At 38.7% G+C, this 26564-nt stretch overlaps 1 protein-coding gene across 1 annotated transcript in view; it reads right to left on the reverse strand.

Moving 5' to 3' along the window:
• Positions 1 to 26244, reverse strand: part of B4GALT5 (beta-1,4-galactosyltransferase 5) — a 71686-nt gene extending 45442 nt beyond the window's left edge. Inside the window, exon 1 of the mRNA XM_063112384.1 lies at positions 25978 to 26244. Coding sequence (XP_062968454.1) covers positions 25978 to 26092 — 115 coding nt within the window. The 5' untranslated portion in view covers positions 26093 to 26244. The remainder of the gene's footprint in view (positions 1 to 25977) is intronic.
• Positions 26245 to 26564: the final 320 nt, after the last annotated feature.

The raw sequence follows: 26564 nt of genomic DNA on the forward strand, positions 1-26564 counted from the left end.
TGTTAAGTTTATATTGGTTGGTTCACTTCTAAATTAATAAATAGATCATATTTCTTTTTAATTCCCTATAAACTGACTAAAAAATGGAGCATGGACAAACATCATCTTTTCTGCAATATAAGGAAGAAGGCACACGTGCAAGATCTGCATAAAGGAGCTCCTCCTTCTGGCTATGAGTGTCCAGTTTTCAATCATAATTACCAAGCACACCAAGAGACAGGAAAAAACGACAGAATATCAAAAGAAAAACCAAATGATAGCAAAAGATCCATAGGTGAGGTAGATATCTATCACTCTTGAGTTTTAAAAATAACTATGTTCAAGAAAAGAGCAGGGGAAATAAAGAAAAAAAAGGTGGGAAAAATGGAGAATTTCATCAGAAAATTGGAATCTATAAAAAAGTACCAAATAAAAATTCTAGAACTGAGAAATACTGTAGTTGAAATTAAGAACTTAATAGATGGGCTTAATATTGGTTAGAAAAAGCAAAAATAGAGAATTAGTGAACTAGAAGCCAAGTCAACAGAAAATATCAAGACTGAAGTTTGGACAGTAGAGGAGCAAGAATAGAAAAAATACAAGAGTGTACTGAGAGCTAGCCTTAAAAAGTTTGTTGGCAAGACAGTGTTTATATAATCATTGAATATTATATGTAGAAATTAACACAGGTCTACCTCTTTGACAATTATATGGGTTTTACATTACTTGATCATTTCCAGGAGAGTACGATACTCAGAAAAATAATCTTTAGACTTACTGAGAAAGACACTGAGAGATCCTTAACATAGTAAAGATGAAGAACTTGACAATTTTTAGCTCCCTCTCTATGAATCTCAAAGTTAAAATGACCAAGGCAGTAGTCACATTCAAATGGCTCCATTTCTGTCCTACGGTAACTAGAACTTTAAAGATACTAATTTATAACATTTTTGGGGGGGCGTGACTGGTTGGTACTAGGATCAAACCCTGGACCTTGGTGTTAGCACCATGTTCTATCTAGCCAAGTGAGCTACCTGGCCAGTCCCTAATTTATAACATTTTAAAACCAACTTTTTTATGAAAAATTTCAAACATACAGCAAAGTTGAAAGAATTTTACAGTGAACACTCACATACCTACCATCTTGATTCTATTAACTTGCTTATTGCAAATCTGTCTGTCTATCCATCTATCTATGCATCAACTTTTGATGCATTTCCAAGTAAACTGCAGAGATCAGTATACCTCGTGGTAAATACGTCGGCACGCATATCATTAATTGCTCAGTTTTTTCCCCTTTGAAGTAAAATTTCATACAATAAGTTAAGTGTACTGTACGTATGCTGTATTTTAACACACCCACCTGTGTAACCCAAATCCCTATCAAGATAAGAAACACTGCCATTATCCCTGAGAGTTTCCTCAAGCTCCTTACCAGTCAATCCCTATCCTTATTTCACCCTCCCAGAATATGTGTTATTTTTAACTCACTGCATTTTGAACAATCTTCAAGTGTCTGGTGTGAAGTCAATCTTAGAAAAGTAATGTTTAAAAGGGACAATTCTTTTAATTATAAAATATTAAATGAAAGCGCATTCCTGAAGCTAAATATATATACAGTAGAAAAAAGAAGTTACATCCTTAAATTCTTATAAGCCATTTAACTGATTATCAACCTAACAACTAATTTACTTCCAGTATCTTTCAATGGAATATTTAGTCCCAAAGGCGGCACACTGATTGATATGTCCAACATAAGAGTATCCTTTATTTAATAACTATTTTTTGTTTCCTGAAATTCTATATGAATTCATGGAGGCACAAAATATTCTATGGAAGAATCCCTATTCTCAGATAGATTTATCTATAATTTATATTCCCGGAGTACCTGGTTTTCCGTTCAACATATAATCAAATTTAATTCTCTCCTGGCAAGAATGGATTGCCATCTCTACTGGAAACTGTAGTTACCTGGCTTTATCTGGCAACCAGTTATTTTAACAGAAATTATCAGATTATACCTTTACTCTGGTCCGAGAATATTATTTAACAGATAGCAGATAAGAGCTGTAAATGATCAAAATGGTGTTTGTTGAAGCAGGCAAAACCTCCTTGAGGATTAAGTAATTTAATATTATTTTAATTTCTGTGACTACCTATGGATGGGAAAATATGAGTCATTCTGATAAAAACAAAGGTACAGGACACTAAACCAGCTTCAGACACTACTACTATATAAAACACACAACAAAGCATGTTCTTCTAAAGTATACAGTAGAGTCCACATTTTCTTACTGGGATAAAAACCTGACAGTCACTTTGCCTCTATATTATACTTTAACATTTTTAGTTAGTATATAAAATTGCACATAATATGAGCTCAATTATGTTTTTGAAAAATTATACACATACTCCCAAAAAAGAAAGAAGGAAACAGCACCAATATGTTAATAGTGTATTATCTTTGGGTTATGAGATTTTAGGCTGTCTTTATTTTCTTTATGCTTTGCTGTATTTCCCAAATTTTATACAATTAATAAATATTATTTTTATAATAAAAAATAATAAAAGTTACTGGGGAAAAAACAAAACTCTAGCCAGTAACTGACCTGTAATGATCCCAAATGACTGATTTTACCACATTCTGACTATGGAACTACAATGCCCTCTGAACCTGATTTATCCTTGCTGCCACTCCAGAGATGCATGTAACCTGGTTCTCCCAGCAACAAAACACCTTGACATCCCATTTACCCCATGTTTGTCAAGAGGCCTCAGGTAGTAATTCAACTGTTTTAAAACTATGCCCACTATGATTATGCTTTCTTACTATCTTCAGTGTATTCTCACCTGCCAAGTCTTTTTAGACTTATTCATTGTAGTCTGTTTTATAAAAACAATAGGTATGTTGAGTGTGCTGTTTCTATTTGTATAGAAGCCTCTCTCTGCTTTACCCCCAACCAACAAAATGTCCTGGTATTATCATACCATCATCATCGCCATCACCCAACACCAACTTTATGAGAATATCTGATATATCTGTTGAAATTTCTTGGTATAACTAGACTGGGATTCAGTTTTAGTCTTTTACTGCCTTAGAGGCGGAGTATATATCTTTTAACATCTCTAAAATTCCATTTCCACATCTGTAAAATACAGGGGTAGGCCCAGTAATCTTCAATATCCTCTCCACTCCAAAATATTGTAATATTTCAGATCCTGTTATATCTCACATACGTGAATTTGTCTTGAAAACACATCTAAGATTATATTCTCCCAGTAGGCAGAATATCAACCATAGCAGCAGCTAACATTTATTGGGTATGCCTGCCACGGCATGGACCTTGTTAAGTATTTCACAACTAGGTAGAAAATATCAGGAAACTGGGCCGGCCCGTGGCTCACTCGGGAGAGTGTGGTGCTGAGAACACCAAGGCCCCGGGTTCGGATCCCATATACGGATGGCCGGTTCGCTCACTGGCTGAGCGTGGTGCTCACAACACCAAGTCAAGGGTTAAGATCCCCTTACCGGTCATCTTTTAAAAAAAAAAAGAAAAGAAAAAAAAAAAGAAAATATCAGGAAACTGAAGTAGGAACAGAATGGTTCAGTAACTTGCTCAAAGTCACAAAACCAGCAAACTGCAGAGCTAAGACATGAGCTCAGAAGGTGTGGCTCCAGAGCTCACTGCACTTTCTGTCTCCCAGGTGCTGGCAAATTCCCTTTGTCTTAAACAGAGCAAAACACAGTAGCATATGACTTGCTAAGTGTTTCTAAATGCCCGTATGCCAGATGATTAAGCAAGCTTTCCACACCTTGCATTTTTAGAAGTCTAGAAATTCTGAGTATAAATATCCTTACAATTCTCATGGTTATACATCATCAAGAAACAAGCTCACTTTGCTCGCCACTTTTTAAGAGACTCAAAAAGCGCGGCTGACAGTGCATGCTTGTCTCAGAAATTAGCTGGGCTCCACGGTTAGGGAGTAGCACAAATGAGGTTAAGGTGCCAGTGTGACTCCAGGGCAGGCCTCCGGCTTTGTATAAAGAACAACTGTGCATGAGGAGTAGCCTCGGGGGAGGTTCCCTAATCCAAGACAGCTACCTCACAATGCCTAACACCAGCCACAAGAGACAGCTGATGTGAAGGAGACAAAGGCACATTTAATCTCTGCACCTGGAAAATAACTCAAAGCCACATGATGGGCACCCCACTTTCAACACATCATTCGATTCACAAAAAATAACAGAACTGAGATGAGCTGTTAAACTGAATAAGTTCTACAGAAGTCTAAGCTGCTCTTCCTTAAAAAGCATCAGGCAGCTTAAGTACGCTTTTTGTTAAGACCCTAATTTTCACATTAGTTTCCAAACAGAAGTTAGAAAAGTTCTGTTCCTCGTAATTCAAAGTGCCCTTTCTGTATAAAGAGAAGAACTGTGCCTAGACTGGAAAGAAGTGGGCACCTACCACTTCTTTTGGCCTATTCCAGTAACAGTAATTTAAGTGTCAGTGTTTCCAGACAGTAATGGCATCTATTTCTTTCTCCAACTGTAACTTTCAAGAATTTACACTTCTTCTTCTTAAATCAAAAGAAATCAAAAACATTGGTGCTGATAACACTAAGGCCCAGGGTTCAAACACTGTCCTGGTCAGCTGCCAAAAAAACAAAAGAAATCAAAAACAGTGAAAATATGCCTTGGGTCCAATGTCTTCCCCAAAACTTACTTAATTGCCATTGTAACTGTTGAGGGTGGGAAATCCTATTATGGTAATTGAAAGGTGGGGCCTTGAAGAAGTGATTAAATGGCAAGACCACGCTGTAGTGAATGTATTAATAATGGTGGTCAGGGGCATGATTCTGAGGGCTTTAAAAGGAGAGTGCATGAGGCTATCTCTTTCTCTGCTCTGCCATTTTGCAATGTGATTTCCTGCTGTAACTGAAGTCACCACCAAGGAAAGCCTTCACCAGATGTGTTCCCTGGACTTTCAATTTCCAGCCTCTGAAACTGTAAGCAATAAATTTTATTTTCTTTACGAAGTACCCAGTTCCAGGTGTTTTGTTATAAGCAACAGAAACGGACAAATACACTGAAGAACTCGGTATAACCAAATTTATCTTAATACTAAATAGGCAGCATAGATTTACTTAAGAGCACAGGCTCTAGGGGAAAAATAACAAAACAAAAAAACCCCCAAAAAACACAAACTTGAGCTCAAATTACAGCTCTTCTCCTTACCAGTTAGGTGACCTTGAACAATTTATTTATCCTTTCCAAGTCTTGGTTTCCTCATCTGTAAAACACCTAAATCTCAAAAAACTACAATGTTAATTAATAGGACAACACATGCAAAACACTTAAGTAAGGGCTCAACAAATGGAGCAGCACCTGCCAATACTGTCACTTTGGGAGGGAGAAGACAGACAAACAACTGAGCTAGAGGAAAGGGATAGACAGAAATGCAAACTACTGACCAAAACAGTCACTTCTGGGAAATAGGGTTTCTCAAATAGCACAGTCCCTATTTAAGTCATGGGAAAAACTGAAGAGAGGGAAAAAAAGACTGATCATAATTATGTGGGTTAAATGTTTCACTCTGTCACCCCTTGGCTAGCTAAAAATGAGCAGTCTATGAGAAGAAATCAAACATACCCTGTGCATCAAGAGACAAAGAAAATAGTCTAAAAAGAATTTCAGACATGTATGGTGACTATATTTTCAGGATGCAAAAGTGGGTGACATGGTCAAGGCAAATAAATTTTTCCCCCAAAATGATGTGAATTTACTTATCAAAAAGTTTTATATAGCCTCTTCCCCTTTTCTTCTGAAAAAATTCAGTCCTATAGCCATTGTTGGGGGTGCAGTGGAGAGGAAAGTTTGGCAGGTGTCTGTCTGTGCCAGCGGTAGGTGGGAGAGACACAGTGGCCCAAAGGGCTATGTCTGAGCAAAGCAGGATGAGGACAGCTGCCCTACATGGAGTGTCAGAGCCAGGAAGGGTGAGAACATCCAGCAGGGTGAAGGGGGGATAGTAGGGTGGGATGTCAGAACCTAAGTTGGGTGAGGAGGGAGGGCAGCCCAGCAGAGAAATGAAGCACATTTGGGGAGAGAAGGATGTTCCAACAGGGGCTGGGGCACAACAGCATGGTTACATACAAGGGGATTTATCAAATAAGTAAATAAATTAGGGAAAATGGGAGCTAGCACTGGCAGAAAAAGGCGTTACAAAATGCAAATGGAGAAAACTAGAATGAACCCTGAGGTGATATGTTAAAAATGGAAGTACTGGTGTGAATTCATAGTTTTCAAAACATATATATAGAAGTAAATACATATGTCAATGGTATATGTGTGCATGCTTATACATAGTCCAAAGCTCTTTACACTGAAAAGGCCTAGAAGCCACAACATCCTAGGCACCCAGATCTTTGCTCCTAAATACCCATTCTCCACTAAAAAGAATCAGAGTTTCTTGGAGAAATAGCTAATTACGGGTCTGGGATAGGGAAAGCATAAAATATACCCAGAACACCTTGTTATCCCAGAAAGTAAGTGTTCAAGAATGATGAGGACATGTCAAAAGCATGGATGCCAGGACAAAGGGGTTCCCACTGGCCTGATCAAGACAATCGAGCATGAAAATGATAGTAATGGATTAAAGCTCTAAGTCCATACTGATTTTTAAAAGTTAATTAATTAAAAAAAAAAAACCCAAGAGTTCACAGTGATAGAAAAATAAACATTGACTTGTATAGTTTTAAATTACCTCCCCACAAAATACTTCCTAATTACAAAAGAGAAGAGTTACTTTACAGTGGAAAAACTGAGCAGACACCTCCTCAATCAAGTGACCAAAATGAACATCATCAGCAACAAGACAAATCACAATCCTGTGTCACCTGACAGGCTGCATCAAGAAGAATATAACATCACTTCTGTGATTTTGCTGCTAAAGATGCAGAACCTGAATCTAACCATTAGGAAACATCATACAAATCTACAGTAACGGACATGCTACAAAATAGCTGGCCTATATCCTCAACAGTATCAAGGTCATAAAAGTCAACTGAGGAATTTTTGTAGACTTTACAGAAAACTAAAGAAATGTGACAACTAAATACAATGGGTGATTCGAAAATGAATCCTTTTGATATAAAGAACATTATTGGGGCTATTAGCAAAACTTTAATGGGGATCTGTGGATTAGATGGTAATAAAATATCAATGTTAATTTATTAACCTTAATGATTGGATTGGCCTTTTTTTGGAATATCTTTGTTTGCTGGAAAAATACACTCTAGTATTTGGGGGAGATCATGTTACCAAATGCTTCAAGGAAATGTTGCTGTATACGCTTGAAACTTTTCGGTAAGTTTGAGATTTCAAAATCTTAATAGAAATCATGTTTTAAAAGTTCACATATCTAGACAAACTACATCACATTTTGTCTTACACAGTCAGTTCTGCTATAATGTTTGTCTTGAAAATGCAAGTTTTTCTAACACAATTGTATACTGGGGAACAATATGAGCATAACATGAATTCTATGTGCAATTTCACCCATAAGGAACACCCAGAAAACTATACCCAGCTGAAAAGACACACGCACATATGTACACACCTCAAACATCCAACAGCTACTCAGTTCACCAAGTGGGTTCCACACCCACCCGATGTTACAACTCTCAGTGCTGCTTCAGATAACTCTCCTCCCACTACTTCACAGTAACTCACAAGCTGCAACCCTTCTAATGCCCACTTCTACAAGCACACTTCAGGTATTTTTCAAAGTAAAGTGGCAAATTTATGATATGTCTTAACCATTTAACATGAGTAAAATGTACTATTTTCATTAGGTTCCCTTTTTTTTTTTTTTTTTGGTCTTTTTTCGTGACCGGCCCTCAGCCAGTGAGCGCACCAGCCATTCCCATATAGGATCCGAACCCGCGGCGGGAGCGTCGCTGCGCTCTCAGCTCCACACTCTCCCGAGTGCGCCACGGGCTCGGCCCAGGTTCCCTTTTTTTTTTTAAAAAAAATGTGTCACTACATGGTTTTTGAGTGTTATGTACCTAATCCCACTTTCTTCATAAGCTCTATGGCTTTTATTGAATGATTTTGCATGGCATGGTGAATGTTAGGAATGCTTATATATCGTTATAGCAAAACTAACTGTATTTAATATAATACTTTTACAGAAAAGAATAAATTGCACGACATCAATGGTATTCACATTCTGTAAATGTAAATATTTTTTAAAAGGCGGAGGTGGAGGGCCGACCCCGTGGCGCATTCGGGAGAGTGCGGCGCTGGGAGCGCTGCAGCGCTCCCGCCACTGGTTCAGATCCTATATAGGGATGGCTGGTGAGCTCACTGGCTGAGCGTGGTGCGGGCTGGTCACAAAAAAGACAAAAAAAAAAAAAAAAAAAAAAAGGGCGGAGGTGGAAAAAAGAGAATATCACATTTAGTTTCAACCTAATCATTTCCAACAACTCAAGCAAAGAAATATCCTGAGTATTTATTATGCCTAATGCTTCCTGGTGGGATCTTCCAAAGGGTTAGGAAAGCTCAGGTCAGCCTAGAAAAGGCCACACAAATTAACTTTAACTACAGATTTAAAAGAAAAGGTAAGCTATGCCATACAGCTATTTATGAAGAAACAAAGGAAATAATGCCAGTAATATACATGTTTAATGTGACCAGGGCAGTTCAACCCTTCGGTGTCTGCTCAATTGATTTGACCCATCTCTGAACAGATTCTCAATCATTCAATGTTTAACTTACTATTACAAACTAGGAAAAAAATAGCATCTGAAGAAAAATAATCACTAAATCCAAATAGGTTTCTGAGAAAAGCTTTATCTCTACTTTGTGTATCCAATGAAGGGAAGAAATAAACTATTAAGCTCTCACATTAAATTAGCCATACTGTTATAACAGTTAATGAAATTTGAAATTCTTCTATTTAATTTTATTAATAATATTTAGGAATAAGGTTAAACAGGTTTAACACCAAAGGGGCTAGAGTTACTCATCAAGTTTTCCACATATTGGTAAAGACAGAAAGTATGTTTTCTTTCTTTCTTTTTTTTTTTTTTAAAGATGACCAGTAAGGGGATCTTAACCCTTGACTTAATGTTGTCAGCACCACACTCTCCCAAGTGAGCCATGGGCTGGCCCAGAAAGTATGTTTTCTTTATAGCTTTCTTTTCAAGAATCCCTTGCCAGAAATAATCTTATCAAGACACTGTTTAGTTATAGCGGGGGAAACAGAAGTAGCAGGAAAAGATTTTATAGTAAAGAAATTATAAGAGGTTATTCTAGCACAAACACAGCATTTATTAAATTGCTGCTATCCTTCTCTCAGCCTAGCAATTCCTAAGGTGCAAAATTTTCATATATCTGTGTATATAAACAGATGAGAAGGAAACAAAGAAACGAAAACATTTGTGATGAAAAGACGATTATGAATAAATTATAATTCCTATTTATTATTCTTAAGGTTGATTTAATAGTTTAAAAATATTTTTGAACAAGGGGGACATTATTAGATCCTAATTAAACATGATTCATTTTGGAATGTTTCTGATGACACAGCTTACATAAATAATCTACTGGTAATTTTGCTTAAAATTCACAGGAAGTCAGTTTTTCACACATACAACTCAAAACTATATCTTCAATCTATCCAGACTGTTTTACTATTTTAATTATAAAACTAATAAATTAATGGAACTAATAATACTAAAATTAGATCAGAGTTGTTTAATTTGTGGCTACTGAAGAATGTTACTAAACACAAACAACAAAATCTATGCCAAAACAAGTCCCTAAAGGGGTATTTTTGCCATCCTTTCCCTTGGTCAAAGCTGATGTAAATAGCTTCAGAAATTAGCAATAGATTCTCAGGAAAAAAGGCCAAGGGAGTTAAAAGGACACAGGTGCTCTATACTATAGTAGTAATCATCTGCTCCCAGAGTGCTGCAAGGACTGCAGCAGCAGCAGCAGCAGCAGCCACGGCGGCCGCAACACCTGCTCCCCAAGCCCAGAAGTGCCTTCAAGGTAATGCCACAGCAGGGGAAGGTGTATCCTTTGCAAATGTGCTTACTCTCGGACTTTCAGCTAAATTTCGAGGGTTCAAATGAAGGACAGGGTAATGGAAAAAATTAAATCCTGTGGAAATTTCATTGCATTCAACTGTTTCAACCGTCCTCTACCATGTATCAGTTCATTGGAGGTGCTAATACTAACAAAGTTTCCTTCTTTACCTACATGTCTCTATTCCAGTTGAGTACTGTGATTAAAGGATTGGGAAAGGGGAAGGGACATCTATCTGTGGAGTATTGAATTGGTATAGTACCAGGCCCTGCAAACATCCGACAAGTACGAGGGTACTTCAAAAAATTCATGGAAAGATTTGCATTATGTTTCAATTCTATTTTTCCATGAACCTTCTGAAGTACCCTCATATCTCTCCTTTAATCTTCACAGTAATCCCATGAGTTTGTATACTGTTTGACATTCATTTTTAGAGATAAACACTCATTTAGGTATCTGGGTTGGCAACGTAGCTGAACAAAAATGAAATCCAATTATCCAAAAGCTTTAAAAATCCAAGTTATGAATTAGCCTAAATCTGCTTATGAGTTCTGTTTTGTTTGGAGGGAGGGGAGTAGAGTCTATGGCCTTTATATTTTTCATGATAAAATCTTGAAGATTTTAAAACCACACATCAAGAGATTACTTTTGTTCATGGAGGTCCATTATCCTAATCACCTTACTTTTGTATGTTTAAAATTTTCTATAATAAAATAAAATAATCATTAAGGAAAAAATTACCTTAATCATATAGCTGACCCAAAAAGTAGCTCTTACCTAGAGTTAATTTCCCCTAATGCCAAATAAAATTCAAATAAATACAAATTCTCTAATTCACACAAATCTTAAGATTTCTAATACTTAAAACCAGAATGAAAAAGCCAAGTATGCCAAGTCAACAATGAAATAGAAAAGTAAGCCAACACCAAAACCAAAACATTTAACTTCCTCCCACTCTCACATTCAGATACACACAGGCACGAACTGCATGCTGAAGGATTCCAATTTCCCCTTCCAGGTAATGCAACTGATAGGAGCTGGCCTAGCTTTTATTTACAAATAAATAATCTTAGCAATAGAGGCAAAATTATTTCCACCTTACATCCAATAATATGAAGCACAAGAGACCATTTATGAATAACAGATTTAGTTTCCATATCATCCATACGAACTTCAATTTCAGAAAGTGTTTCTTCCTCCGTCCTCTTTAGAAGAAGCAAAAGATGAGACAATTTCTCATGTTCTAAGCAAAAACTACCTCTCAAAGCAGAGATCAGTGAGCATGTTCAAAGCATAAAGGTATGGCTTTTATCATAAATTTGAAAACAACATGAAAGCCATTATTAACCTAAATCTTTTTCCAATTAAAAATTAAAAACAATGTTCATAGCAATATATTATTAAGAATTACCCAAATACTCAATTCTGAATCAATACTAATGGTTTCTTATGTTTATCAGCTTTTTTCTTTTAATCTAGATTTCAGGTTTAGGTTCAAGACAAACCATCAATACATTCATTTGTGACTTGCAATTTCAAAGCATTAACATATACATACTATATAAGATACAAAGCACTTTATTGTAACTTAAAAGGTTAAAATCCATCATGAATCCTAAATGCCTAAAAAAACTCCCACTTGTCATTTGCCCACAAACTGGGCCCCCATATAGCCATCAAACATCTGAGTGTGTTAGTCATGATTTACGTGAAACTGTGCTATGAATAATATAGGAGGTCTTCCCTTATCCGCAGGGGATATGTTCCAAGACCCCCAATTGATGCCTGAAACTGCAGGTGGTACTGAACCCTATATATACTATGTTTTTTCCTATAAATACATACCTATGATAAAGTTTAACTTACAAATTAGGCATAGCATGAGATTAATAAAATAACTACTAATAAAATAGAACCATTATACAGGGCTGGCCCATGGCTCACTCGGGAGAGTGTGGTGCTGATAACACCAAGGCCATGGGTTCGGATCCCATATAGGGATGGCCAGTTAGCTCACTGGGTGAGCATGGTGCTGACAATGCCAAGTCAAGGGTTAAGATCCCCTTACCGGTCATCTTTTGGGGGGAAAAAAAAAAAGATAGAACCATTATAACAATATACTGTAATAAAAGTAAAATAAGGGTTACTTGAACATAAGCATTGGGATACCAACAGTTCATCTGATAACCGAGATGGCTACTGAGTGACTAATGGGCAGGTGGTGTATACAGCGTGGATACACTAAACAAAGGATGTTAGCAGAAAAGAGCGACACAATGAGAGTTCATCATGCTCCTCAAAAAAGCATGCAATTTAAAACTTATGAATTGTTTATTTCTGGGATTTTCCATTTAATATTTTCAGACTGCAGTGGACTGCAGGTAACACACGCACACAGATGAGGGTGAACTACTGTACTATTAATCCAGGTGATTAAGGATGGTTAACACCAAATGAACACCAGCTGAACTGATCCTCAATTAAACATACCTGTCCAAAAGTATAAAATCACTCAAAACTCTGAAAATTTATAAAGCAAAGATACGGTATCTGCTTTGTTCTTCACCACACCCCCAAGCCTGGCATGCTGTAGAAGTGTAACACATAAAGATTCAAATAATGAATTTAGGTGTAAGAAAATAGCCCAATGAGGCAAATGCAAAATCAAGTTTGCAATTTTTTTCTTTTATCATTGGCCCCCAAATATACAAATTTTCTGAGTACCCACCTGCTTTTAATCACTGTTATCATTCACATTAGAGAAATACATTTGTAGTTCAGTTGAGCCTAGGAAAAAAAAATCAAATTGCCAAATTTACCATGTCAAAGTTGCAGGAGTCCAGCAGGTTTTAGATGTTAGAATTGTCTATTTCCTCCTTCATCGCATTTAACATCATTTTCTGATGATGTTATGAAGGAAATAGGAAAAAAAAAAAAAAGAAATCCTGTGCTTACATCACACCCCTCCTTGTTGTCCAGGGGCCATCTTGGCACCCTGTTTCCTGTGGCCACCTGCCACGCTAGTGCCTGTGTTATGGACAGGGGAGTCACGAGGACATACAATGTTCTGAAAAACAAAGAATTACCAATTCTCAAAGAATCAGAACACACACACAAAAAAACCACAATATCAAACTCAAAGTCATGCCTCAGGGTCTTTATTATAACCACCACTTATTATCAAATAGCAAAATATAAAAGGAGATTTGGGGCCATGAAAATGCCAAGTAAATTTTATTTTTCCCTATTTTCAAAATCATCAGGTGCTTTCATTTCTGAATGAAAAAAAATGAGCCCAGTGCTTCACTACGTATGTTCTCCAATCAGTATTTCCCAAATTTCTCTCTCTCTCTTTTTTTTTTTAAAAGATGACCGGTAAGGGGATCTTAACTCTTGACTTGGTGTTGTCAGCACCATGCTCACCCAATGAGCTAACCAGCCATCCCTATATGGGATCCAAACCTGTGGCCTTAGTGTTATCAGCACCACACTCTCCCGAGTGAGCCACGGGCCAGCCCTCTCTTCTCTGTTTTATGTTTAACCAGTAAACTGTACTGTCTCCCACCCCAAAAAACTGGTGTCCCAACATCTGGCCCTGTCTTACATGCACTTTTAGAGAACTGTAATTAGAAGCAAAAAACTTTAGAACTTAAGTTATATTTCAGTCCCACTGAACAAAATAACCAACAAACAAAAAACATCAAAAAAGATATGGATAGTCCCTCTTTCATCAGAAGAGGTCATAAGACTCTTCAAGCATGATACATTTAACAAAATCTGGAGATCATTTTAAGTTCGGCAAATACAGTAACCATTTCAAACACAAAGAATCGTATCAAGAAACCAGCACCAAATGTAAACAAGTTATAGCAAGAGAAACAAAAAAATTTTAACTCCTGTTGTCTCAAAAACCAGATCAGTAGCTTATAAAGACCTTCATGGGCAGAAAAAAGAATGGGCTTACTATGGGCAGCAAAAATTAAGTGATAATACTTACCGAGTAGAATATTAAAGGAGTACAAACAAAAGAAAAATAAATAAATTGGACCTCATTAAAAATTAAAAACTTTTGTGTATCAGAGGACACTATCAACAGGGTAAAAAGACAACCCACAGAATGGGAGATAATATCTGCAAATCATATACAGTCATGCACCACATAACGACGTACCAATCAGCAACAAACCACATATAAATGATAGTCCCATAAGATTATAATGGCTATACCATATACTCTAGGTATGTTAGTAGTAGGCTATACCATCTAGGTTTGTGTAAGTACACTCTATGATGTTCACCTAACAACACATTTCTCAGAGCATATCCCAGTTTTTAAGCAACACATCATTGTATCTGATAAGGATTTAATATTATCCAGAATATACAAAGAACTTCTAATAACTCAACAACAAAAAAGACAAACCACCCAATTTAAAAATGGGCAAAGACATAGACAAAATGGGCAAATGCACAGACATTTCTTCAAACAAGATATACAAATGGCCAATAAACCATGAAAAGATGTTCAACTTCATTAGTTTTTAGGGAAATGCAAAAAAAAAAACTGCATTGAGATACTATTTCACACCTAGGATGCCTATACTTTGAAAAAAAGAAAGAAAATGACAAATGTTGGGGTTACTGCTTATGAGAAAAGAGTTTCTGTTTGGGCTACTGAAAACTTTTAGAAATAAAAAGCACTAAAAAATAGAATAAGAAAACACCCTAAAAAGAGAGAGAGAGAGAGAGAGAGAGAGAGTTATGCCTCCAGCTTTATTTTATTTTTTTTTGCTCAGGATTGCTTTGGCTATTCAGGGTCTTTTGTTGTTCCGCATAAATGTTAGGATTGTTTTTTATATTTCTGTGAAGAATGTTATTGGTATTTTGATGGGGATTGATTGAATCTGTAGATTACTTTGGGTAGTATGGACATTTTCACAATGTTGATTCTCCCAATCCAAGAGCATGAAATGGTCTTTCCACCTTTTTGTTTCTTCTTTAATTTCTTTCAGCAATGATTTGTAATTCTCATTGCACAGATCTTTCACCTCCTTCGTTAAATTGATTCCTAGGTATTTTACTTTTTTGGTGACTATTGTAAATGGTATTACTTTCTTGATTTCTCTGTTAGTTCATTATTGGAGAATATAAACGAAACTGATTTTTGGGCTTTGACTTTGTATACCATAACAATAATGAAATTATTAATCATCTCTAAGAATTTTTTGATAAAGTCTTTATGTTTTTCTATATATAGGGTCATGTCATCTAGAAATAGGGACAGTTTGACTTCATCTTTTCCAATCTGGATGCCCTTCATTCCTTTCTCTTACACAATTGCTCTGACTAGTACTTCAAGTACTATGTCAAATAAGAATGGTGAGAGTAGGCATCCTTGTCTTCTTCCTGTTCTTAAGGGAAATGCCTTCAGTTTTTCCTCATTCAGGATGATATTGGCAGTGGGTTTGTGATAAATGGCTTTCCTTGTGTTGAGATACTTTACTTCTATACCTAATTTGCTAAGTCTTTATCACAAAGAGATGTTAATTTTGTCGAACATTTTTTCTGCACTATTGAGATCATCATATGGCTTTTGTCCTTGATTTTTTTGATGTGGTGTATCACATATACTCCCTGACTTCAAATTATACTACAAAGCTATAGTAACCAAAACAGCATGGTACCGGCATAAAAACAGACACTTGGACCAATGGAACAGAATTGAGAACCCAGAAATCAACCCACAGACTTACAGCCAACTGATATTTGACAAACGCAACAAGAACATACATTGGGAAATGACTGCCTCTTCAATAAATGGTGCCGGGGAAACTGGATATCCATATGCAAAAGAATGAAACTAGACCTGTATCTCTCACCACATACCAAAATTAACTCAAAATGGATTAAAGACTTAAGTATAAGACCTGAAATGTAAAACTACTAAGGGAAAATATAAAGGAAACACTTCAGGAACTAGGACTGGGCAAACACTTTACAAATAAGAGCCCAAAAGCACAAGGAACAAAAGAAAAAATAAATAAATAAATGGGATTATATCAAACCAAAAAGCTTCTGCACAGCAAAGGAAACAATTAAGTGAAACAATAATCTACAGAATGGGAGAAAATACCTGCAAACTATACATCCACGAGGGATTAACATCCAGAATATTATATAAAGAAATCAAGCAACTACATGGTAAAAAATAAATAAATAAATAAATAAATAACTCAATTAAAAAAAGGGCAAAGGAGGTGAATAGACATTTTTTGAAGGAAGACATACAAATGTCCAACAGGCACTTAAAACACAGCCTGAAATCACTAAGCAGCAAGGAAATGCAAATTAAAACCACACTGAGATATCATCTCACCCCAGTTAGACTGGCTATAATCAAAGAAACAAAGAATAACAAATGCTGATAAGGATGTGGAGAGAAGGGAATGCTCCTACACTATTGGTAGGACTGTAAATTATTACAAGGACTATAGAAAACACTATGGAGAAGGCCAGCCCGTGGCTCACTCAGGAGAGTGTGGTGCTGATAACACCAAGGCCACGGGTTCAGATCCCTATATAGTGATGGCCAGTTAGCTCACTTGGGAGAGCATGGTGCTGACAACACCAAGTCAAGGGTTAAGATCCCCTTAAAAAAAAAAGAAAACAGTATGGAGGTTTCTCAAACAACTACGGATAAATCTACCATAGCATCCAGCAATCCCACTTCTAGGTATATACCCAAAGGAATAGAAATTATCATGTTGAAGTATACCTGCACTCCCATGTTCAATGCAGCTCTATTTACAATAGCCAAGATATGGAACCAACCCAAATGCCCATCAACAGACAGCTGGATAAGGAAAATGTGGTATATATACATCATGGAATACTACTCTGCCTTAAAAAAGAATGAAATTCTGCCATTTGCAGCAACATGGATGAGCCTAGAGAAAATTGTATTAAGTGAAATAAGCCAGTCACAGAGGGAAAAGTACTGCACATCTTCACTCATAAGTAGGAGCTAAGAAAGAAAGAAAGAAGAAAAGAAAGACCACAGTGGTGTGCTGGACTTACAGAGGGAGAGATCACACCTAGGTTTAGTGGGCCTGGGGGGCTCAGGGATTAATTGGGTGGGGGACATGGGGAAAAATTGTAATTTGTGGTGATGGGCACGCTGATAGCATTGATCTGATCATCGTATCTTGGGCACAGGTGTAATGGTCAGCTTTGTACCTAATGAATATGCATAATCAATTTTAAAAAGAAGAAAAATTTTGGAAATAGTGATGATGATTGCATAACACTGTGAATGTAATTAATGCCACTGAAGCATACACTTAAATTACCAAAATACATGGTAAATTTTATATTATATTTTACCACCAAAAAACCCAACCAAACAAACAACAAAACTGTAAGAAAAAAAGTACAAAGTAGACTTGGGCAAAATGAATTCAGTCACTTCAAAATCAGTATTAATTCATTCTTTCCCACAGAGTAAATGCAATCCAACAATGAAGAGGCTGGTTTGCCCAGACAACAGTTTTCTTCATTCATTTCATTAAATATTTAAGTGCATACAATACGTTAGGCACTATCCTAGGCACAAGAAAAATTACAATCCAGAAAACCTCCCTATCAATACTCCATAGATTATGAGAATATGGATAAAATTAGTTTTTCTAAAAAAGTTAAAAGATTAAAATGCTTATTTTAAAATACACAGATTTAAAATAAATACATCATGAATCCTAAAGCCAGACTACTATCAAAACAAAAGGCTACTTTTGTTCTATCTGGTTAGACTTCCTGAAGTTGGCAATTTTGTCATTATTCTGAACAGGACTGAAGAACTTTTCCTTTTTTAATTACACAAACATGACCACAACACAGTATTTAGGAAAATACTATATTCAAACCTTCAGAATGACCTAATGATCTGAAAATATATACATCTTAATCATGAATATAATTTAGGCTTGGTGCTTAAAAGCAGAACTCCTCAAAATGGGATAATTAGTAGTTCTGTGAGGAAAAATATACTCCTGTTTTTCCATCTTTCCAAGTTTATGGTTGTTCAACACATGAGAATTAAGCAAAATGTTTAAATGTCTACTAATCATACTTTTACGGCCACCCGGAAGGTGAAAAACATTCTCCTTACTGTCATATAAATGTCATACAGAGCCGGCCTATGGCTCACTTGGGAGTGTGTGGTGCTGATAACACCAAGGCCGCGGGTTCAGATCCCTATAGGGATGGCCGGTTAGCTCAATTGGGAAGAGCGTGGTGCTGACAACACCAATTCAAGGGTTAAGATCCCCTTACCAGTCATCTTTAAAAAAAGAAAAATTAAAAAGTCTTAACAACTTTTTAATAAAAATCATAAGCAGTTGTGCTCACTAGTATGCCCTATATTAAGTTTTAAAAACACAACACTGTGCTTGCTTTCTTACAACCTACACTTTCCTGTACCTGATACTCCACAACTTTTTTCATCATCATAATTAGGCCACTAACCGCCTCAGAGAACTGTTCATAATTGATGACAGTAACTAAGGCACCTCAGAAACAATGACCAGGTTCCCTCTGGTCGCTGCCTAGTACCTGGATATCTCTGTAACCTGGAGGGGAGGAGGAACAATAACCAGAGTCTGCTTACTCAAGCTAACAAAAGGAGGAAGAAAAGGGAGGAATTTGAGAAGAGACAGCACTCATATTATTTAATGTGATTCCCATCCTTGGGAAAACACCGAATTCATGAGATCAGCAGGAGTCTGAATGATCCTCAGAATAAAGCCACCAAATAAAAGAATTAATGGATCGAAATGTAATATTCATTTTCATTTAACATCCAGCTACCTAGAGGATTGAGGTAATGAGTCCAAGGGCTCTATTTCATGCTTAAAAGCTGAAGTGTGAAGCTAGAGGAAAGGACTGACTTCAACAGATTAAAACTTAAAAGGATTACCCAGAGGACAAAAAAGGCTCCCAAAAAAGGGAAAAGAAAAAATGGTCTTAACATCCCAAGATATTCCCATAAAATTCTTTCAGTTTTTTTCCTTTGACCAAGACAATACAAATTTATTTTTTTTCTTTCTTTGTCACAACGATTTCAAAGATAGACTTCAGTATAGAAATTCTAAGTCATGAGCTCCCAGGCAAATGTCCTAAAGTAAAAACACTTCACAGAGTGAAACTGTGAAGTCTGATGATTACACACAAATATGTCACCATTCCTGCAGAACAGAGTCTGGGGCTCAGTAATTCACTAAAGGGAGGAGATGAAGTCAAGAAGAAATCTGAACTTTAAAAAATGGGGCATCTTTCTTTGACAGAAGAAGTCACTATTCCTTTTACTTCAAGGTTCAATTCACACTTGCTCAGAATCATGTAACTTGAGATCTGAAAGGAACCCTAGAATCTATACTACAGTCCAGTTTTCTCAAGAGAACTTGAGAAAAAGTTTTTCAGATGAAAAAATGGAGGGAAAGGTTTCATACCTAGTTAATCGTAAAGTCAGAGTGGAACCCAATCCTAACTCTAGTTTTTAAAAAACTAGCATTAGACCAAGAGTACATCTCCTATGGTTATGCCTGCTAAATTCTTTTCACAACACCACCCTGAGAAAGGTAGCATCCCCTATTTGACAAATAAGAAAATTAAAAATAATTTGCCCACTCAGTCAGGGTTGATTGGACCCTAGGTCTGGATAATTTCTAAGGTAATGTTCACTCCTATGCTGTAGTCTTTACCATGGTCTATAGAGTCCTATTTGGCTGATCTCTTCTACCTTTCTGAGCTAATCCCTACCACTCTTCTCTCACTGACAAAAATCCAACCTTCACCCAAGCTCATCTCTGTCTTCACTTGTGCTGGGCACGCTCCACTCCCAAACCGTCCCCAACCCCCAACCTGTGAGTGACCAGCTCCACCCCTTGTCAAATACTGCCTCTCAATGAAGCTTTTCCCTAATCACCCAATCTAGTACATTCATTCCTACCTAATCACCCAATCTAATAGTCACTCCTACCACTATTTAAAATTATCTTGTATATGGCTGTCTCCCTAGCAGAATAAAAGCACCACAAGGGCAAGAACCTTCCCCTAGAATGAGAGCACCATGACGGCAGAAATGTTCTGCCTTAGTCACTTCTAGATTACTCAATTCCAAAAGCATATCTGACAAGAGGAGGTGCCCCCAAAAACTACATATTTGTTGAATGAATGAATGAACACCTCTCTACATTTCTCTCTCCTATGTCTGAACCCTCATCTCATTAAGGGCCAGTATCACACAATTTAGCAATTGATTACATTTTGAATTCTATTTTTCTCTAATTGCTTCTTATGACTAATCTTGTCTTTTCAGCCACATTGTATGTGTCTCAGGGATATAGTAATAATTCTCAACTTTGGGCAAGTTAATGACTCAACCTGGGTTTGTATGATCATCTATAAAACAAAAGAAGCAGTCAAAAGTTTAGAATTCAAAGATCTCTCAGAGGTGGTAACACAGATATTCAAATGGTAGATTATTATTGACCCACAGATCTTAAATTCCTTTAATTTTCTCACAACTTTCTACAAAAACACACCTAGTGTTTGAAGCAGGTAGACCTTTATTTGGCTGTTACTAAAAACTGAAGAATAACTGTCCTTTCACTGAGAGTACACGTAGGCCTGCCTCTTTTCTTTCAACCTCACACCCAATCTGTTTGTCTCCGATTACCCTTTATCTTAACCAATGTTAACCTCCACTTTTCTGTTTCTTTGACAGGCCTCAGCAGCATTACATTCCTTACCGCTTGCTTGCTAAACTTTTTGCTTGCTTTATATGGTGGGATGTGCCCAGCAGAACTTCCATGATCTAAAAAGCTGCAAAATTTCAGGAAGCAAGTAAGTCAGTAGAATTTTTGGCCTTCTACCGCTTTGAAATTTCTCCTCTCTCAAAGAGCTCTTGAGAGTCATGGCAACAAAGAAACCCTCCTTCCTGGTGATTATTATTTGCTGCTCCTACTAGCCAGTCCAGTTCAGGGGGTAAAAATGACAAGATTGGAGCAAAATCATCTATTGGCTAGAATATTAATGTCCTGGGACAGTATCTGATACTGTTTGAAAGGCTGCTTCCAAAGATTATCCAAGACTAGCATATTTTCACTATTAAAGAAAATTTCAACTCCAAACCCAAGACCTTGCTTCCAATATAGCAAAAACTCTGCAGAGAAGACATAAAACATCACCAAAGTCCTGGTCAAAAGCGGTTCTGTTCAGTTTTATAACTTCAACCTGTTCCCCAAATATGGATTCCTTAAGAAAGAATGCACATCTCTATACTTAAAGTAGTATGTAAGTGAGAGCATGGCGGGGAGGGGATTGAAAAGAAGGTTTCTAACAGGATGAGGCTTTTTTATTTTCTAAAATAAAATAACCCACCACTTCCCCATATGGACTTCATTCTAGAAAAGCTCAGGAACTATGTGCACTGAGGAATTCAGAGGGCATTTTCATGTGAGGAACAAAAAAAGGGGGGGAGGGTAATTTTCAGACTATACTTGACTGGGGGAAATCTGAAAATTTTCTGTGGTTATTAGAAAAAGTTATATTTGATTATGTAAACATGCATCTTCTCTAAAACCTTAGGTTCAATATTTGTACAGAATGTAAGTGAAATGAAATGAAACTTTCTATATAAAAAAAATTTCACTAGTTTTATTGATATGATTTTTTTAAAAACTCACTAAAAGTTTGATTAAGATGCAGTTCTAGTTTCCAAACAGCTTTGTTTTTTGAAAGTATCACAACAGATCAATCAAGTGACTTGCTCAAGGTCATGTAATTATATCACGTGGGATTAGAATTACTGGTCCCTGCCTTCCAAAACCAGGCATAAATAAAATTCTTCTTAGAACTTTTTAAGCAGGCCAAGGGCTGGCTGGTTAGCATGGTTGGTTAGAGCACAGCTTGTAATGTCGAGTTCAAGGGTTTGGATCACCCTACTGGCCAGCCCCCCCCCCAAAAAAAAACCAAGCAGGCCAAAATGGAAAAATCATTTCACATTTCCTTTCTTTGTAATCAAAAGGCAAGAGAAAAATTAATTTAAATGGTAGAAGAGAACTTTAATAAATTTCATCAATGTATAAACTATTATTACCCCTAACCATGCACAGGTACCTCCCTCAAAATCAGTAACTGTTTTAACAATTTGCAAAGGTCAGGCCTCTGTGTAGCCTTGCCATATGATGGCACCATAAACTTATTAACATGTTTTAAAATCAGCACTTCATATGTATATTTACAAATAGCTCACTTCTGTTATCATTCAAATGACCTGGTCAGACTGGAATATGGAAACTCTGAGCTCTTAGATTTTTTCTTTTAAGTTCAAGGGTCATAAATAAGTTCAAAGTTTTCTTCAGAACTCTGAAAGGAAAAGGGATATTTTAACACCGTCCATCAAACAAGTGATTAAATAAATAAGAATCATGCAGGCGGGGATTGGGAGAAGAGGGTTGAAGAGAAGGGGCAATCTATACATTTTTACATACAATACCAATTTCCTCTTCCTTTTTCAAATCCACCACTTCTCTCACACTTTCTGCCCCATCCTTTTAATTTCTACTTTTAAATTGCTGATATAAAACACTACTTCTGAATTAATAACTACAACATAACTTTCAGTGAAGCCATTTTTTAAAAATATTAACCGGACAGGGATGGAGATATTACAGCAGCTAAGAACACTTTGTTGCAAACACACTATAGTCATATTTAGTAATTTTCGTCACACTCATTTTTCTAGGTCAGATGGTACCATTATCTCCATCTCACAGATGACCCTCAAGTTCAAGAAAATTGCCCTTTGCTCTTACATTATGGTCACTGATATTAAAAACTGGCATTAGATCTCAAAAATACTAAGTTAATGGTTAGGCTGAAATTTTCTCTGGGTTATATTATATATGAACAACTTTAAAACATTTATAACATGATTTTTCTTATTTCAAATTCAAGTCTACCTCTTTCTGAATATAATCTTGAAGCAATGATTTCTCTTCAGCCCTTAAGTACAATGTGGTCACAGGGTATTCAAAGCAAACCAAAAGCAAAGACTGGGAAAAATTAAACCTGGAAGGAAATAAGACTACAAGTCTGACACTTTCCATTGTGCCAGAAAACAGATGTCATTATCTGGAAATGTATTAGACTGAACTATATGAAATTGATGATATACAACGTTTTCAACCTGCAAAAACAAATCTCATATAGTTCAACCTAATATTATTTTCTAAGCTCATCTTCACAACTGTCTCAAATAAGGTCCTATATCCCAAGGCACATAACGCCTTATGTCTCCAGATTGCCTCAACCTTTTGAGAAGATTTCCCACCCTGTCCAAAGCTAGACATTTGAAAAACTAAGTTCATTAACAGAAAAAACTAGATAAGAAAAACTGCCAAACAGCTAAATGTAACCACGGTTATGTGAGCCTTAAAACTACTCCACATCCTTATTAGAATTCCCCTTTCTCACCAACACAGCATTTGAATCCTAAGTAGATCTGCCTTTTAGAAGACTTACATATAAGGAGATACTAATGAAAATTTAAGTGCTTTGCATCTTTTCCAGCAATCAGTAAAAGAGGATTCTAAACATGTAGTAGCACACTTTACACAGGGGTTCCACTAACCTAAAAATCTATTGAAGAATCTTAAGTTGATAAGTTCCATTTCTGTTGGAGAATCTGGCTTCTAATCTTTCTAATCAAAAGGGTGATTACCATCCCAGTGGGATGTATTTTTCCATTGAGATATGTTTGATTTACGGACCCAGAAGAAATACCTGACACTTTCACAAAAGGAGGGAAAAAAAGAGGTTTTGGCTCTAAGACTGCCTCTGGGTCCAAATCCATTATTTCACACCCATTTTTATTAAGAGTCTAATATCCATAATGCTAATGAGCTCTTTTCTCAATTAATTCCACTAATGAGTTATCTGTTCTTATTCTGCCAGAACTCCTATCCTTTACCATCTACTCATCAAATCCATCAGGCCACATATTGTACCTTCCTAGAGGGATGTTTTTCCCTAGGATACTTTGTAAACAGTTAGGGCAATCTGATGTTGCCTGTTCTATCTTCCCAGACCTAGTTAATAGTACACAACAATATTAACCATCAAATGCAATATGCTTTAAAAAAATAATCAGAGGAGAATCTCCTGCTCTATCTGGAAATTTCTCTATTCAGCTAGTTCAATGTTGACAGGTCAACAGAGAATGGCACTAGTTACTACTACAATCCCTAAAAGGCATTTCCCTCAGCTAAACCATCAACCCTTTCCTAGCGTCCAAATAATACAGAAATTATTCTCCCTGCCCCACCCTCAACAGCAGTATCTTCTGATCATTTTCATCCTAAACTGAGGTTTTCTCTAAAACCCCATGTGATGCCAAGTCAGACAAATACCCCCTTCTGTATACTCACTTCTTTCCTGGAAGTTACATATAATAGCTGCTTTTACTTTATTTTGAAAACTATGCATGAGGTATAATGATAAGAGCTTTAAAGGTTAGTACCCCCATTTTACAGAGGAGAAAAGCTGAGGCTTAGTGACTTGCCCAAGGTCATACAGGGCAGGGACTGGAATCCAAGTCCGACCTCAATGTCTCTGCCTTTAACCCTCACGCTGTCTTTCCTTCTCATCTCTTGTCCTAAACGTCTGCTCCAAGGTCTTATAAAAGCTCTGCTTGGGGAGGGTCCAGTTTCTCCAAAGGCTGTATTTCCTTTAAAAGATAAGCCTTGGAGAAGAATGAATGCCCATTCCATCTTTTGCCCATGCCATCTTTTCCCCATGCTACGCCATCCACGTGGCACTATTCCCAAAGGCCCTTTCCCCTCCCTAGGGCCAATTTAAACTTCCCCTTTGTCCCCAAAACAGGCACCATCAGATACAGAAGAGCCACCTTCTACCCTCAAGGCTAGGCGAGGGCCGAAGTGGAAGAAAGAAGAGGGCCGACAGCACCCTTTCCCCAGGCCTTCGATACAGGATACTGTGGCTGAGGGCTGCGGGTCTGGGGACAGAGAGAAGGGAAGGGGGCGGAGGTGACAAGAGTGTGCCCTTGGTGGTAGGCAGGGCGGGTGGGGGGAGGGGATGGGAAGGAGGCGTGGGACACTCTGGGGGTTGGTAGCTTGAACAGTGGATGGGCCTCAGTAAAAGGCAGGGGGGTACCACCCAGAGAGGAAAGGGATCAGGCCACTTGGAGGAAAACGTGTGCTGGGGAGGAGGACCTGAAGGTGGAGGTAACAGGGGATGGAGGGAAGAAAGGGCAGGAAGGGGGCTCACGGGAGCAGGAAACGGTGGTCACCGGGGAGGATGGATGGGAGCTGGGAAGGTGGGGCGCCTCGAGACCCGGGCGCAGGAGCTAGGCGAGGAGGGGCGGGCGGGCGCGGGGGTTCGGGGTGTGGGGAATGCCGGGAACGGGAGCTTGAGGAGACCCCGGGGGAGGGGAGGCGGGAGTTCTCGAGCCGAGGAGCGGGAAGCGGGGTTCCAGGGAGGCAAGAAAGGGAAGGGGGGGGTCCCAGCGCTAAGAGAAGGGCGTGTGTGAAGGCATCGCCGGGTTCGCGAGGGAATGGGGTCAGGAGGGCGAAGAGGGTGGGCCGGAGGCTCGCGGGGGAGGGAGTCGGGGTGCAGAGAGCGGGAATGTCCTGGAGTCCCCCGAGGGTCGGGCGTGGGTCCCCCCGTGGGCTGAGGTGGGGTCCCTGTAGTTTTCTGAGGGCCAAGTTCGGGTCGCCTCTGGGTCGGGAGTCTTCTCAGGGCCGGGGCCCCTCAGGGCGGCGCGAGGGTTCCCCGGCTCCCCTCAAGGCCAGGGCAGCAGCCCCTGGGATCCCAGGCCCCCTTCTTACCTATGCCGGGCGCCACATAGACGAAGTAGAGCAGCGAGGACGACAGCGAGAAGAAGAAGAGGGCGGCGAGCAGCGAGCGGCGCGGCAGCCGCAGCAGCCCCCGGCGGACGCGCATGCTGCAGCCGGGCGGCCGCTCGAGGGCCGGGCAGGGCCTGCTCCCGCCGCTCCCCGTCCGCCGCCTCCTGTGCCGCCGCCGCCGCCTGGGCCTCGGCCACCGCCTCCCGGGCTGCCGCTCGCCGCCGCCTCCTCGCCGCTCCCAGCCGCCGGCCGCCGCGGGCCGGGCCACATGAAGCGGGCGGGGGCCAAAGCGGCCCCGAGCGAGCGCAGCGGCAGGGGCGGGGCCGGGCGGGCGCGCCGTGGGCGGGGCTGGGGGCGGGGGATAGCGCCGCCGGGCACCGTCGCAAAAGACCCGCTTGCGCACGCTCGCTACCAGACTCCCGCGCAGCCCCTGCGGTGGCGCGGTGCGGCTCCCCGCAGGGAGGGTTGCCAAGAGGCTACGGCCCCTCTCCCGGCGCGGCCACCGCCCGGGCTTTCCGGGAGCGTCTCTCAAGTGCGGGTAGGCTCCGCGCGCCGGCCCACCCATCACG

Source organism: Cynocephalus volans, chromosome 1, assembly GCF_027409185.1.
Source record: "Cynocephalus volans isolate mCynVol1 chromosome 1, mCynVol1.pri, whole genome shotgun sequence".
In the NCBI taxonomy this organism is placed as follows: Eukaryota; Metazoa; Chordata; class Mammalia; order Dermoptera; family Cynocephalidae; genus Cynocephalus; species Cynocephalus volans.